This window comes from Netta rufina (assembly GCF_964035555.1).
Source record: "Netta rufina genome assembly, chromosome: 15".
Classification (NCBI taxonomy): Eukaryota; Metazoa; Chordata; class Aves; order Anseriformes; family Anatidae; genus Netta; species Netta rufina.
The window spans coordinates 14,583,992-14,597,592 of record NC_140138.1 but is presented as its reverse complement, the minus strand read 5'-3'; the positions used below and the strand labels follow the sequence as shown (position 1 = coordinate 14,597,592).

At 63.9% G+C, this 13,601-nt stretch overlaps 1 protein-coding gene across 1 annotated transcript; it reads right to left on the bottom strand.

Moving 5' to 3' along the window:
* Positions 1-3,316: 3,316 nt before the first annotated feature.
* FSCN1 (fascin actin-bundling protein 1) lies at positions 3,317-11,093 on the bottom strand (the record flags this gene model as incomplete). The annotated part of the gene is made up of 5 exons (XM_084295768.1): positions 3,317-3,519; positions 3,634-3,801; positions 4,012-4,133; positions 4,563-4,719; positions 10,271-11,093. 5 exons carry the CDS (start codon positions 11,091-11,093, stop codon positions 3,317-3,319), a joined length of 1,473 nt encoding a protein of 490 aa, XP_084151894.1.
* Positions 11,094-13,601: the final 2,508 nt, after the last annotated feature.

The window sequence follows — 13,601 nt, the reverse complement described above, 5'->3', positions numbered from 1 at the left end:
GAGCCCCCCGCCCCTCCTGCGGGAGCCCTGATGCCTTCCAGCCGCTGCTGAGAGGAACGGAACAGAAAATGGTTTCCAGTCGCTCCTGTAAATGGAAACCAGGAGGTGTGAGCAGCGCTGCGCCAGGCTTCGGGGACTTCCCCCTTGCAGGAGCAGCGGTGGAGGCAGGCTGCGGGGCTCCGGCTTCCTTTGGCTCAGCAGCAAAAGGAAAAAGGAGACGGCTGCTGGCAGCTCGGGGACGGGGGGGGGAGACACCGCCGGGGGGGCTCCTCTGCTCTCCGTGGTGCAGCGAGGGTCCCGACATGGGAGCGGTGGCTGCCGTGCAGGAAGGGATCAGTGCTTGCTTTGTGTCGTGGAGGGGGGAGGTGAACTGAAGTTAGATTTGGGTTAAAAACCCTGTTTCCAGGGATTTGGCAGCCCCCCACCAGCCGGCTGTGGGGCAGGGGGAGAGGGGCCAGGAGGGAGGCGCTGGGTGCCCGTGGCGTGGCCGGGAAGCTGAGCAGAGCGAGATGCTCGGCGCTTCCTGCACAGCATTCTGCTTTATTTTCCCCCTGTTTATAGCAGCAGCCCGACATCCTTCCTTTGTTCAGCCCTCGCTGCCCTGCTCCAGTGCTTCTTCAAAGCTCAGGTCCCTCCTGGGCTGTGCTGCAGCTCCAGCTCTGCTCCTAGCAAACCAACTTCACCTTTAAAAGCTGAGCAAGCGGCTGCCGGGGCTGGGCTGGGGGCACATCCTGCTGCCCCGGCTCATCCGCCTGCACGCAGTGCTTGGGCTGGGCTGGGCTGCAAATGCATTTTGGTTTTTCCTTTTTTTTTTTTTTTTCTTTTTTCTCTTTTTTTTCCTTTTTTTTCCCCCTGTCACCAAGCAGAGCAGCAGCTTTGCCTCCCAGGCCGCTCGCAGGAGGGGTGGCTGCAGGAGCATCCCTCGTGAGCACCTCGAGGACGCACGTGGGCTTTTGGGGGCTGGGGACTGCCCCGAGCATCTTGAAACGTGGCCTGGGCTCTGGCCAGCTTTGCTTTTAAGCCTGCTCGCTGGAAGCAAGCCTTCACCACGCCACCCACGATCCTCAGAGCCAGCTCCATCTCTGGGACGCTCTCTGGCCAGCCCCCAAATTCTCTCAAGCCTCTGTGCTTCGAGTGCCCTGGGCTCAGCCCCGATGCTCCTCGGTCGCTGTCCCCAAACCCAGCCATCCCCACAGCCCCCCGACAGACCACGCAGCACCGCTCGTGTCCGAATGCAGGTTTTTTTTTTTTATTCATTTTTCTCCATTTGAAGCTAGTTTTCTTTTAAGTTATACAAATGGCACTTACAAAAAAAATAATAATAAACAAAAAAAATTAAAAAAAAAAAAAACGAACGAACCCCAAACTTAAATTTCAGAGTGAGATGTTTTCGGAGAGTCACGACACCCGAGGAGAGGAGACGGGGAGGGGGGGGAGGAGATGTCGACCTAGTGTCACAGGGGAGAAGCCGGAGCAGGGGAGGGGGGGACACGGATTGAACTGCCACTGGGGCCGGGGAGGAGGGGACGCGGCGGGTGTGAAGGCCAGCGAAGAGTGAGCGCCAAGTCCCGGGGTCGCTCGGGGCTTCATCAAGACACTTGGTTCCTTCGAGAGGCGCCCTCGGCCCCGGGTGGGCGCGTTTTCCAGGGCGCTGGCTGGGAGAGCCGAAATAGGGCCCCGGCGGGGACCCCGTGGTGGCGAGGGACCCGTCTGCGAGCTGTCCCCTCGCTGGGACGGGCCGGTCGCTCTCCGAGCTGAGAGTTTAGCACCAAGCTCCCGCGGAGGCTGCCCCTCGGACAGGTTTTAAGGCTGGCGAGCCCCGAGCTTGCGGCAGGCGCCGGCCTCGTCTTGGCACAGCGGCGGCGACGCCGTGAGCACCCTTGGCGTGGGGGGGCGAGGGGTGCGGGGAAAAGGCTCCGTGGTGTGGGGAGCGGCCCCCCAAAGGATTTCGAAGTGCCTTTCAACACCCTCGAGGACGCTTCAGCACCACCCGTCGCGAACGCTCACATCGTTACACGCTAATGCAGACCTAGTACAGACAACAGCTGGTAACACAGTGCCATGGAGAGCATATATAAATAGATACTAACAAAAATACTGTTTTGGTCATTATTATTTTTTTTTTTTTTCTTTTCTGTTTCCAGTAAGGACGAGATGGCATGCTGGCGAAGCCGAGGTGCCCCCGCGGGCTGGTGGACCAGGAGCTGCCCCTCCTCGGGGGCGCTTCCCAAATCAGCGGTGGGCATCCAGGGATGCGCTTCGCTGTTCCAGTATTTGTATGAGAAAAAAAAAAAGAGAGATAAGAAAGAAAAAAAAAAGAGAGAAAAGAAGAAAAAGTACTGAGCAAATATCACTGTGCAAAGTTTGCTAAGGAACTTTTCTATTCTGTAAACCGAAATCTGCAGCTCTTGCCTCCAGCCGGCGCCCGGGGGAGGCTGTGCCCGTTGGGGGGGCACGTGGCCCCGCACGCTGATGGGGACGGGGGGGCCGGTGCTGGAGCCCCCCCAGTGTGGGTTTGCTCCACGTGTCCCCACCCCGACCTCTGTCCCCTCCTGGGCACCGCATCTCCTTCGGCACCAGGGGCACCGCGAGGGGCAGGGCTGACCCTGAGGAAGGGGAGGAAGAGGAGGAAGAGGAGCGCAGGGTGGCAGCGAGATGAATTGCCGGGGCTTTCCAGATGGGATCACCCCAAAAATTGATTCCAGGTGTGCCACCTGCACAGCCGGGGTGGGGATCAGCTTGCTGGCCCTACTGCAGCACGTAAGGTCACCTCTTGTGCCTCGGCTGGGGACGGGGCATCGGAGGGGTCTCCGCTGCCTTGGATCGGACGGGGACCTGGGGGGACCCTGGCAGCGCATGGCAAAGTGGCACCGGCACTGCTATGGAGAGGAGAGCACGGAGGTGACCTCATTCCCTTTTTTTTTTTTCTTTTTCCAGTTGCAGAGAAGAAAGTAAACTACTGAGGTGGTGCTCGGGGCCGGGACGGGGTACAGCAGCCTCCGAGCTGAGCGAGGCCGGGGCGAGGAAGGGCCCTCGGCAGCCCTCCAGGTGCAGGCGGCAGCACCGCGCGCTGCCGGGTGACTGATCCAGTTCTCACAGGGGTGCAGGGGGGGGACCCACCTCCGACACAAGGCGCTGGGCTCTACGGCGGGAGGGGAGGGCAAAGCCAGTCTGGAAATCCTTTTACAGAGAGGAGAAATTCAAAACGAAACGAAACCGAACCAAAAAAAAAAAAAAAAGGAAAAAATAGAAAAAAAAAAAAAAAAAAAGAGAGAGGGGAAAGGAAAGTTGGCAATGGGAGGTACGCTAAAGTGCATTAATATTCCCAGAGGGTGGAGGCGTCAATGGCGTCGGCGGATGCCTTGAGGACCCCGGCATGGTCGCCCTTCAGGTATTTGCCATTGATTTTGATGGCCACTTTGTTATAGTCGCAGAACTCAAAAAAGAAGTCCACGGGCGTGTCGCTGCTGCTGGTGACGGACGACTCGCTCCCCACCATCCAGTACTTCCCGGTGGCATCTGCGGGCAGAGGGCACCCCGTGAGCCGCCACCGCCGCGGGGACCCCCCCCAGGGGCGATGCCCACGGGGATGGGGACGTGCACGGAGCCCCCGGCACGAAGCCACGGCCTCACCTTTGATGTTGTAGGCTCCGTCGTTGAACTCCAGCTGGAAGACGTCGTAGGAGGAGCGGTTGGAGTCCAGGGTGCCGGTCACCTTCCGGCAGCCGATGAAGCCGTGCTCGCCGCGCAGGACGATGATGGGCCTGTTGATCAGCTTCATCACGAAGTGCTCCGTCTCGCCTGCGCCAGAGGGGAGAGCGGCGTGAGCCCGTGGGGACACAAAGCATGGTCCCCAGGAGGAGGGCGCACGTGCCCCGATATTTCTCACCCACCCCACAGCATCACCAGGGTGAGGTGCCGCGTTTGGGGACGCCCCTGACCCCATCCTCGCTGCCATCCCAAGCCGGGGCTGGGGTCCCCGCGGGGTCCCTCATCCACGGGGTCCCTTACCCGCTGTCTCCATGGAGGCCGCCAGCTGCCCGTTCTTCTTGGCCGTCACGTACTTGCCATTGGCGGCTTTCAGGGTGATGCGCTTGTCGCACCACTCGATGTCAAAATAGCAGCTCGCGTTCCTGAGGGGGCACAGTGCAGTCAGCAGGACATTTCAGAGCAGGGACCCCCAAAAACACCTCCCCCACTGAGTTCAGAAGCGGGATGTCCTGATCCAGCTGGGTTTTGGCAGGACGAGGGAAGCTGCGGCGTCCGCCTGGGTTAAGCCCTCGGCCCCCGGGCTGTCCCTGGGGACACGGAGCCGGAGGCACTTTGGGGCCTTTCCGCCCAGCTCCAGCAGCCAGCTCTAAGTGCAGGGTAAGCGTTTTGGCCGCCCCAGCCTGCCGGGAAGGATGACGTGGCCCAAGGGACTTCCCGAGCACCGCGGGGGCGAGCCCAGGCTCAGCCCCGGCTCTCCAGGGAATTCGCTTTGGGGTTTTCGTTTTGGGGCGAGCCCCTCGGAAACGCGAGCGGGTCCCCGAAGCGGCCGGGGGCGCGAGGCGGGGACTCACTTTGTGGAGGCGGTGGACTGGATGCCCCCGTTGGAGGTGAGGGTCCAGTACTTGCCCGTGTAGGTCCTGAAGGCGCACTTCTTGGTGTCCTTGTTGATCTCCAGCTGGTAGGTCTCCTGGTCGCCCTCCTCGTCTTGGTTGGCCGAGAGGTCCATGCCTGCGGGATGGAGGCGGAGGTCAGGGAGTGTCACAGGGACCCCAACCCGTGGAGACCCAGCTGCCGGGGCCACAACCAGCTCCTGCTTCCATTTGGTGACACCCAAGCCCCTCACACATGGCCTCCCCATGACATTTGGGGTTCAAACCCGGGTTTCCATTTGGGTGCTCAAGGAGAAGGCCAGAACCCAGCCCCAGCTCAGGGCTCTTGGCTCTAGGAGAGCAAAACAAAGACAATTTGGGGTATTTTCACATGCAAAAGGGCTGTAGGTTGTTTTTTTTTTTGTTTTTGTTTTTTTGTTTTTTTGGTTTTTTGTTTTCCAGGAGGTGACAGCTGGGTTATCCAACCCCTTAGCTGTGGCCACTGTGCCACCGATGGGCTCCCAGCTCACCTCCGTGGCCATGACCCGGCAGCCAGTGGCTGCCCCCATTTTCAGGCACCATTTTTGGGCTGTTTCGGACATTTTGGAGCTTACAGTGCCTCACAGTGGGTTTTCCCCCAGGCCAGGAACCCCACTCACCCCAGCCCTGCCGAGCTGGATGCAGCCGGCCCCGTGGCCACCGGGTGCAGTGCCAGGGCCACCGCTGGCCCCCGGCCACAAGCAAATCTGCCCGCAGGCGCTCAGCCCAACAAACCTGCTTAGTCAGGGCTGCCGGGGCCAAATGCTGGCAGGCAGAGCTCTCCAGCTTGGCGGGTTTTTTGCCTAAAAATACTTTCGGGATGGGAGTCACAAGCCATAGCTTGGAGCCGAAGCGGAGCAGCCGAGTTGGCCGGGTTGGGTTTCGAGGAGGGAGCTGGATGCGGCCCCTTCCCCGAGAGTCCTGCTGCCTGCACGGGCTGGGCTGAGCCTTTCCGAGCTGAAAGCTTGGAAACATCCCTATTTCTCCCCTGCTTCATGCGAATTAGGGGCTCAAACCCCATCGTGCACCCCTTGGAGGCACACACAGTGCTGGTGCCAGCTCCCGCTGCCCACAAGGTGCTGGAGGAGGAGGCACCACCTCTGCAGGACAACCCAGCACCAGCTGGCTCCCGGCCTTTGAAATGGAAATGCCTTCCCCCGAAATGTGTCAGACACGGCTACCTGGCGGCCTGATATCTCTGGATCTGCATCTCCAAACCCTGCACGCCAGACGGGCAGGATCTGCTGCCTGGGCTTTGCATATCAGCCTCCCACCCCCTTCTAAAGGGATTAGGCTTTGAAGGCTTTTCTTTGTAGTCCCTCATCTTATCTCCCCGTGCCCAAGCTGTCCTGTCACCTCCACAATGCTGCCCATATTCGCACCACCTCCCCCCCGCCGGGGGTCCCCCAGCACCTCCCCAGGGCTCTGCTGCCTCCCAGGGCTCCATCCCAGAAAAAATATGGGGCCAGGCATGGGGCAGAGCTCGGGGCTGGCTCAACCATCCCATCGTGGTGCCGCCAGCAGCCCCGCTCCCGGCCCCATCCCCGTGTGCTGAAGCTGCCCGGTGCCACGGGGCCGGGTTTTGGCTCCTGGGGAGGCGCAGGGCGCAGCGTGGCCGCACGGCGGAGGGGGAACATTTGAACATTTGGTTTGGATTTTGCCCTCCCGCTGGGAAAGCAGCGCCAGGCCCAGCTGCTTGCAGCCCCACGCTGGCTCTGCCGAGAGTCGTGTAACCGACAGCTGAGAGCTAGCCAAAAAAACCTTTGTGAGCAGAGGCCTCGGCGAGCCCCGCGCCTCCCGGCACGGCACGAGCCCGGCTTCAGCCTCAGAAAACGCTGCAGAACCCAGTCCCCGATGGGACAGCGGGGACGGGGACAGCTCGCCCCACCAGCTGCATGCCCAAGCCCCTCCACACCACGTTTTTGGGGAGCTCCTCAGCCTGGAGATGCAGCAGGGAGCCCGGGAGATGCTGCAAAGCGCCACAGACGGGCCAGGGATGGAGCAGGCGGGTGCTGCGCCATCGCCCCCGGCACGGCGAGCCCCCTGCTCCCACCTGGAGCAGGGATTTTGGGGAGGTTTTTTCCTTTATCCCGTGCCAGGAGGAGGAAGCGGCTGCGCCTCGCAGGGCCTGCTGGCGAGGGGGGGGGGGGTCTCCCACCGCCCCCAGCCCGGGGTTGGGTTACGCCGAGTCAGCAGAAAGGAATGCAATTATGGGGAGGCTTCAAAGGGCTGTAACCGAGCCCGAGCTGAAGGTTTGGGGGTCAGGGCTGGAGGAGCTGGGGGATGGCGGGACGCTGGCCGTGTCGCCCTCTCCGTGTCCCCCTGTCCTGCTCCCAGCCCGGCCACGTGTCCCCCACTTTCTGCAGCCCAAGGCACCCGCGCCGCCCTCCCGCAGCGCCCGGCCGTGGTTCCTGCTGCAGGCTTTAATTAACGCTCCTGGTGAAGGCAGTCTGGAGCCAGCAACGCCTCTCCCTGACCTTGCCAAGGCTGCTAATTACAGCTGGAGGCAGGAGGGGGCCGAGCACGGGGCCGGCTGCGGGGTGATGCTCCAGGAGGGGTGAGAAGCCTGCTGGTCCCCCCAAAAAAATTCCCTGCGTGGGTGCCCTGCAGCTTGGGAGAAACCCGAGGGGTTGCTGCGGGGTCCTGTGCGCCTCTGCCCTGGGGATGGGGAGGAGGCTGGAGGTGAGCGTGGGCGCAGGAGCAGGAGCAGATCCCATCCCTCCAGCCCTTGTGCCCGGCCACCTTCCTGGCATCGCCCTCAGGCGGGTTTACGCTACCCCAGGAAGGCAAACCAGGAGGGGTTTTGTCGAGGAAAAACAGCCTGGAGAGCTCACGGGGCCGCCCCAGCACCCTGGGGTGCAGCTCTGCAACAGGTCATGGGCGGAGCTGCACCCCACAAACCCTCCCCTGCACTCATCCTCTTCCTCCACGGCATCCCCCAGCCCCAGCACACCACTGGGTGCCCCACGTGTCCCCAGCTCCATCCTGGAGCCGCTCCTCATCTCCACCTGCTTTGTGCCTGCCCCTCCTCGCCCCCCACCCATCCTGCAAGCTGCATCCCTGGACCTCCCCTCCCCAAAAATTCCTCCCTTCCGAGCACCTCTCACCCTCTTTTTCCCCCCTCCCCAGGCAGGAGGGGGGCTGGCAGGGGCGCAGCGAGCCCTCGGGGACCCTCCTTGCCACAAAGGGCCCTTTGTTCGGAGCCATCCAGCAGGGGAAGGAAGCTGCTGGCTGCTCACAAACACCCCCGGCTCCTTTTTAAGGTGCGGTGGGGCTCAGGACCCCCAGGGGCACAGCCACAGTTTTGGTGCTGGGAGCCACGGGGCCACCCCCAGCCCCAAGGGGGGGTCACAGGAGCTACCAGGGCTTGGGGAGGGGGAAGAAATGCCTGCAAATGCCTCCTTGGCTGGGTGTTTGGGTGTTTTGGTGGCTGCCAGCCCGTTACCCCAGGGACCTTTCCCAAGAGCCCAGCAGAAACCCAAAAGGGACCCGAGCCAGGCGGTGCCGCTCCCAGCACCCCGCAGGATGAGCTCCCACCGCTTCCGCAGGGAGCGCGGGCGCTTGGGTGGCTGCAGCCCCCTCCTCCTCCTCCCCGTTCCCCCCCCTTGCGCCCCCTCCCCGCTTTATTTCTCTTGGAGAGGGCCCGTGCTCAGCGGGGGGACCCCTGTTGCCGGGGAGATTTGGCTCCCCCCCCCCCCCCTTTCTCCGCAGCACACAAAGCCGGCGGCTTGGCGAGCGCAGCCCCCTCTCCGCGTCCCCCCAGCCCCCTCTCCACGTCCCCCAGCCCACTCCTCGCCCCACATCTGGTTTTCCCATCTCCCGTGACAAAGGGCTGCAGCAACCCTTCCCCCACAGCGCTGCGGCAGCTTCGCGCCGCCATCGCCAGCATCGCCATCGCCTTCCTCCTCCTCCTCCTCCTCCTCCTCCTCCCCGAGCCCTCGGGCAGGGCTGCCCATCTCCTCTGCAGCAATCTCTTTCTTTCAGCGCAGGATTTATTCTCCGAAAGGAGAAAAAGGCTGCAAGGTCGCTGCCCGCGCGCAGATAAGGGTTAAGCTGCAACCTTGAAATATATAAATATTATTTTTTTTTTAAGAAAAAAATCCCCCCCCGGTGCTTTTTGGCCCGGGCTGTGCCGCAGCAAGGCATGCTCGCACCCATCCCGCGCCCGGCGTGCGCCGGCCTGACTTGGCATGCCGGCGCCGTGCCCCGGGGCTCCCACGCTGCGGCTGCTCAGCATCGCCCTGCCCGCCGTGGGCTCGCTTTTTTGGGGGCCCGGTGCTTCTCCGTGCACACCCCAAAGCCCCTCTCCGAGCCCCAAAGGTGGGATTTGGCCCCGCCACCCACCCACCCACCCACCGGGCGCGGGGCCGGTTGCGCTTTGTGCTCGACGGTGGCCTCGTGCCCAGGGAGCGGTGGCGCACAGATCGGGGCACGGGGTGGCTTCACCCATGGGATGAGGGGATGGGGATATGGGGACGTGGGGACATGGGGACGTGGGGGAGAGGTGGTGGCAGCATCACGGCCGCCTTTGTGCCGGCTCCATGTAGGTCACGTCCACCCCGCACCGCCAGGAGATTCGGCGAAGCCATTTTATGGATTGCTGCCAGTGCCGGGGGGGTGGTGGCACCCACGCCCCCCACATTTATCGGGGGGACACAGCCCCATCGGGGGGCACCGCAACCCTCTCCAGGGCCCCATGCATCAGGGTGCGTGGCCCAGAGATGCTCGGGGAGGAGGGGGGGGTTGGGAAGGGCTTTGTTGGTGAACAATGAGCTCCGGAGGCAGCGAGGCGGCCGGCAGCCCTGCCTCCTCCCCGGCAATGGAAGACCCCATGAATCCCCCCCCCCCAATCCCCTCTGCCCCCCCAGGCAGCCCCTCACTGTGTGTGTGTCCCCCCCCTTCCCAGGGCACCCCAAGGAGGCGACGCTGCAGGGATGGGGGTGCTGGGGGGGCGCAGGGGGAGGGAGAGGGATGTGGGAGGGGGCTGGGGCAGGATGTGGGGGGGCAGGGGGAGGGACCCCAGGGTGGGGGTGCCACGGGGAAATGGGGGCTTCAGGGAGGCGTCTGTGGGGCTCAAGGGGGGGGCAGAGCCCCTCACATGGCCATGGAGGAGGGCGGCAGGGGGCACCCTGCGGGGTCGCTGCTGCCCCAAGGGGGGGTCCCCATGCTGGGGGGCTGCAGGGGGGGCACCACGGGGGGCAGCAACGCCCCAGGGATGTGGGGGTGTGGAAGAGACACCGTGCTGCGGGGGGATGCAGGGAGCGGGGTCACGGGGCCGTGCCCGTGGGGGGACAGCTCCCGAGGGATGCAGGGGGGGCGCGGAGGGGCCGCGGTGCCCCAGGGGTGCCGGGGATGGCGAGGAGACGGTGCCGGAGGGCTGGGGGCTGGAGGTGATGCTGAGAGCACCGCGGGGGCGCACTGCCCTGTGTCCCCAGCCCTCTGTCTCCATGTCCCCAGCCCTCTCCATGTCCCCATTTCTCTGTCTCCACATCCCCATCTCTCCGTCTCCATGTCCCCAGCCCTCTCCATGTCCCCAGCCCTCCATCTCCACGTCCCCATCTCTCCATCTCCACGTCCCCATCCCTCCCCACATCCCCATTCCTCCCTCCCCACGTCCCCATCCCTCTCCCACCCCATCCCCATCCCCTCACCTTGCCGGGTGGACACGTTGCGATCGTTCCCGGCGCGCAGCACGACCTGCGGGCAGCTCTGCTCCAGGGCGAAGAGCTCGTCCTTCCCCACCTTGCTGCTCTTACCCGCCTTCAGGGTACCACTGGGGCCCGAGGGGGCCAGGTAGCGTCCCTCACCGTCCCGGAAAGCCACCTTCCCGCAGCGAAACTCCAGCGTGAAGGCGGTGCCGGGCTCGGCGGCGGGCACGAGGCGGCCGTCGCAGCGCAGCAGGCGGTGGTCGCAGCTCTGCAGGCTGTAGCGCTGCTCCACGAAGAGCAGGGTGATGAGGGCGTCCACCCCCCAGGGCACGTCGCGGTCCACGGCCAGCTCGTCGCGGCGAGGCCCTAGGTGGGCGTAGCGCTTGCGGGCCAGGCTGTAGAGGTTGGCCTGCGGGTGCATGGCCAAGTGCACGCTCCACTTCTCGGCGGCCGAGACGGCGGGGGCGAAGCAGGACAGGCGGTCCTCGGTGCCGCCGAAGAAGCGGCGGTGGGGCTCGGACTGCAGCGACCAGCGCCCGTCGCCGTGGGCCACCACGAGGAAGCGGCAGTCGGGGCCGGGCTCCTCGCTGTCACAGCTCACCCGGCCGTCCTTGTCGGCCGCCAGGTAGCGGCCCAGGTGGCTCTTGAGGAGGACGGCGCTGGAGTCCTCGCCGTCCTGCTCCAGCGTCCAGATCTGCTTCTTCTTCATGCTGGCGGCCGAGGCGTTCACCTTGAAGCCGAAGGCCTCGGCCGTCAGGTACTTGTTGCTGCAGTTGATCAGCCCGAATTGGATCTGCACCGGCTCCGCCGTCCCGTTCGCCGTCATCCTGCCGCTGCCGCTGCCGCCGCCGCCGCCACCGCTGCCGCCCCGACGCCGCCTTTTATATGGCCCCGACGCCGCCTTTGATACGGCCCCGCCGCCTTTTTATATGGCCCCGCCGCCTTTTTATACGGCCCCACTGCCGCAGCGCCGCCCCCCCCCCCCCCAGCCCCTCCAAGCCCCCGCCTCCCCCCTGTGCAGCCCCCTTGCTGCCTCGCAGGGACCCCCCCCTTTCTTTGCTGCAGGACCCCCCCCCCCCTATAAAATTGCACGAAACCCCATTGCACAGGGACGGCCCCCTTGTGCTGTGGGACCGCCCCCCCCTGCTGTAGGAACGCCCCCCCCTCTGCGTGGCAAAGCCCACCCCATGCTGCAGGGACCCCCCCCTCCGCCCCCATTTCCACGCTCCCCCTTCCTGCAGTGCCCCCCCCCATAATGCAAGACTGGGGGACCCCCAAAATCCCCCCCCCTGCAGTGGGCAGGGGGTGGTGGGGGGCTGGGGAGGGGGCTCAGGGGGTGTCCGGGTGCTGATGTGACCCCAAATTTGTGCTGAGTCCCCCACAGGGATGTGGCAAAGCAGGGGGACCCCATGGGGGGGTCACTGTGTGCGCAAAGGGGGTCTGGGGGGGTCCGGGGGGGGGGAGTGGGGTGGGCACAGCACTACGGGACAGAAAATTGGGGGAAAACAGAGGGATGGGGGGGGTTTCCCAGCCGGATCAGGGAGCTGAACCGGGCTGGAGCAGGACAAGGAGCCGCTGGCACCATCCCCAGGAACGACTGCGTTCACCCCCACCACCACCCCCAGGCCCCCAGGCTGCACTGGTTTTGTACTGGGCGTACTGGTTCTGGCAGCTCCTCCGCCTGCAGGATGCACCCAGCCGCCCGCCCTGCCCGGGGGCTGCTGCCACAACCCCCCCGGGGCAGAACCAGAGCCGGGATGGGTGCCAAGGGGGTTTGGGGCCCATCCAGCCCGCTCGTCTTCCCTGCTCCTTCTCCTTCTCCTTCTCCTTCTCCTTCTCCTTCTCCTTCTCCTTCTCCTTCTCCTTCTCCTTCTCCTTCTCCTTCTCCTTCTCCTTCTCCTTCTCCTTCTCCTTCTCCTTCTCCTTCTCCTTCTCCTTCTCCTTCTCCTTCTCCTCCTCCTCCTCCTCCTCCTCCTCCTCCTCCTCCTTCCTCTTCGCCTTCCCCTTCCCCTTCCCCTTCCTCCTCCTGCTCCAAATCCACCTCATTTCCAACCAGAAGCAACCCCACGGCGGGGCTGGAAGCGAAACCCTCCATCCCCAGCGAGGCAGGGGTGTTTCAGAGGTGTTTTTTTTGTTTTTTCCTCCATCCTGCAGCAGCAGCAGCAGCGGGATGTTAGGACCCGGCCGCGGGGCCGTGCAGCTGCCCAGGCCCGCAGCTGCCTCCTCCTGCCGCAGATGGTGCGAGGCTGGGAAAGAAGCGGCCTTTCTGCTCAGCAGGGAAAAAAAAAAAAAAAAAAAAAAAAAAGTAATTATGCAGGAGAAAAAATAATAATAAAGGGTTTTCTCCCCGGCACTGGCTGGCACAGCCAGCGCAGCAGGCCAGGGGGATGTCCCCGGGTGTCCCCAAAGGGGACCGGTGCCCCCCAGGCTGGGGGTGCGGTGTTAAAATCATCTCCCACGAGCTGCTGCGTGTGATGGAGCAGGAGGGAAGGAGCTGCCTTTCCCTGCTGCCTTTCCCTCTCTGCATTGCTTTTGCAAGCTGCTGTGACCGAGAGCTGCAAGGCCACGGGAGCTCAGGTCCCCAGCCCCGGGATGAGGCCATAAATGAGGCCATAAATGATGGGGGCTTTCCGGAGCACCCCCACGGCCCCGACAAAGTCTGGGAAAAGCCCAGAGGAAAAGCCCAGCGCTGGCTGCAGAGGGGTTGGGGCCTGGCCCCTGTCCTGCCCTCGCTTTTTGCACCTTCCCCAGGTGTTTTTTGCTGCAGCTCGGCTTCGGCTGCAGAAAACCACGCAGCTTTGGGGCAGGAGGGTGAAGTCGGGCTGAAATCGGGGCTTGGGGACAGGCGTGGGGGCAAGGAGGGCTGGCTTCACCCCCGGGTGTCCCCTGCGTCCCCTGGCCTGGCGGGGAGGTGGCAGAGCCCTCGCTTGTCCCTGCTGGAAGGATTTTTTGGGGCATTTTGCCGCAGGGACAACACACTGGGGACAGGTTTGGCTCCTTGGGGACCCGGGGCTGTGCGCATCCCTCATAGGGGCAGCGAGATGGAAGCCCCCCAGTGCGGGTACCCCCTGCAGGAGCTCAGCCGTGGGGCTGGGGAGGGCCTTTTGCATTTTTTTTTGCATTTTTTCCCTGTATTTAGTTCAATCCCGTGGGGTTTGGGGTATTTCTGAGCCCCCCCCCCGGCAGCACAGCGGGTGTCACGTCTTCACGCACACCCCACGCACCCGCCAGCGGGGCTGGAAGGGGCGAGGAGCATCGCGAGCTGCTGACAAACCAGGAGGTGATTCAGCTCCTTTATCCCCCTGAGATTTCGGGCTTTCCCCGAAGCACCCAG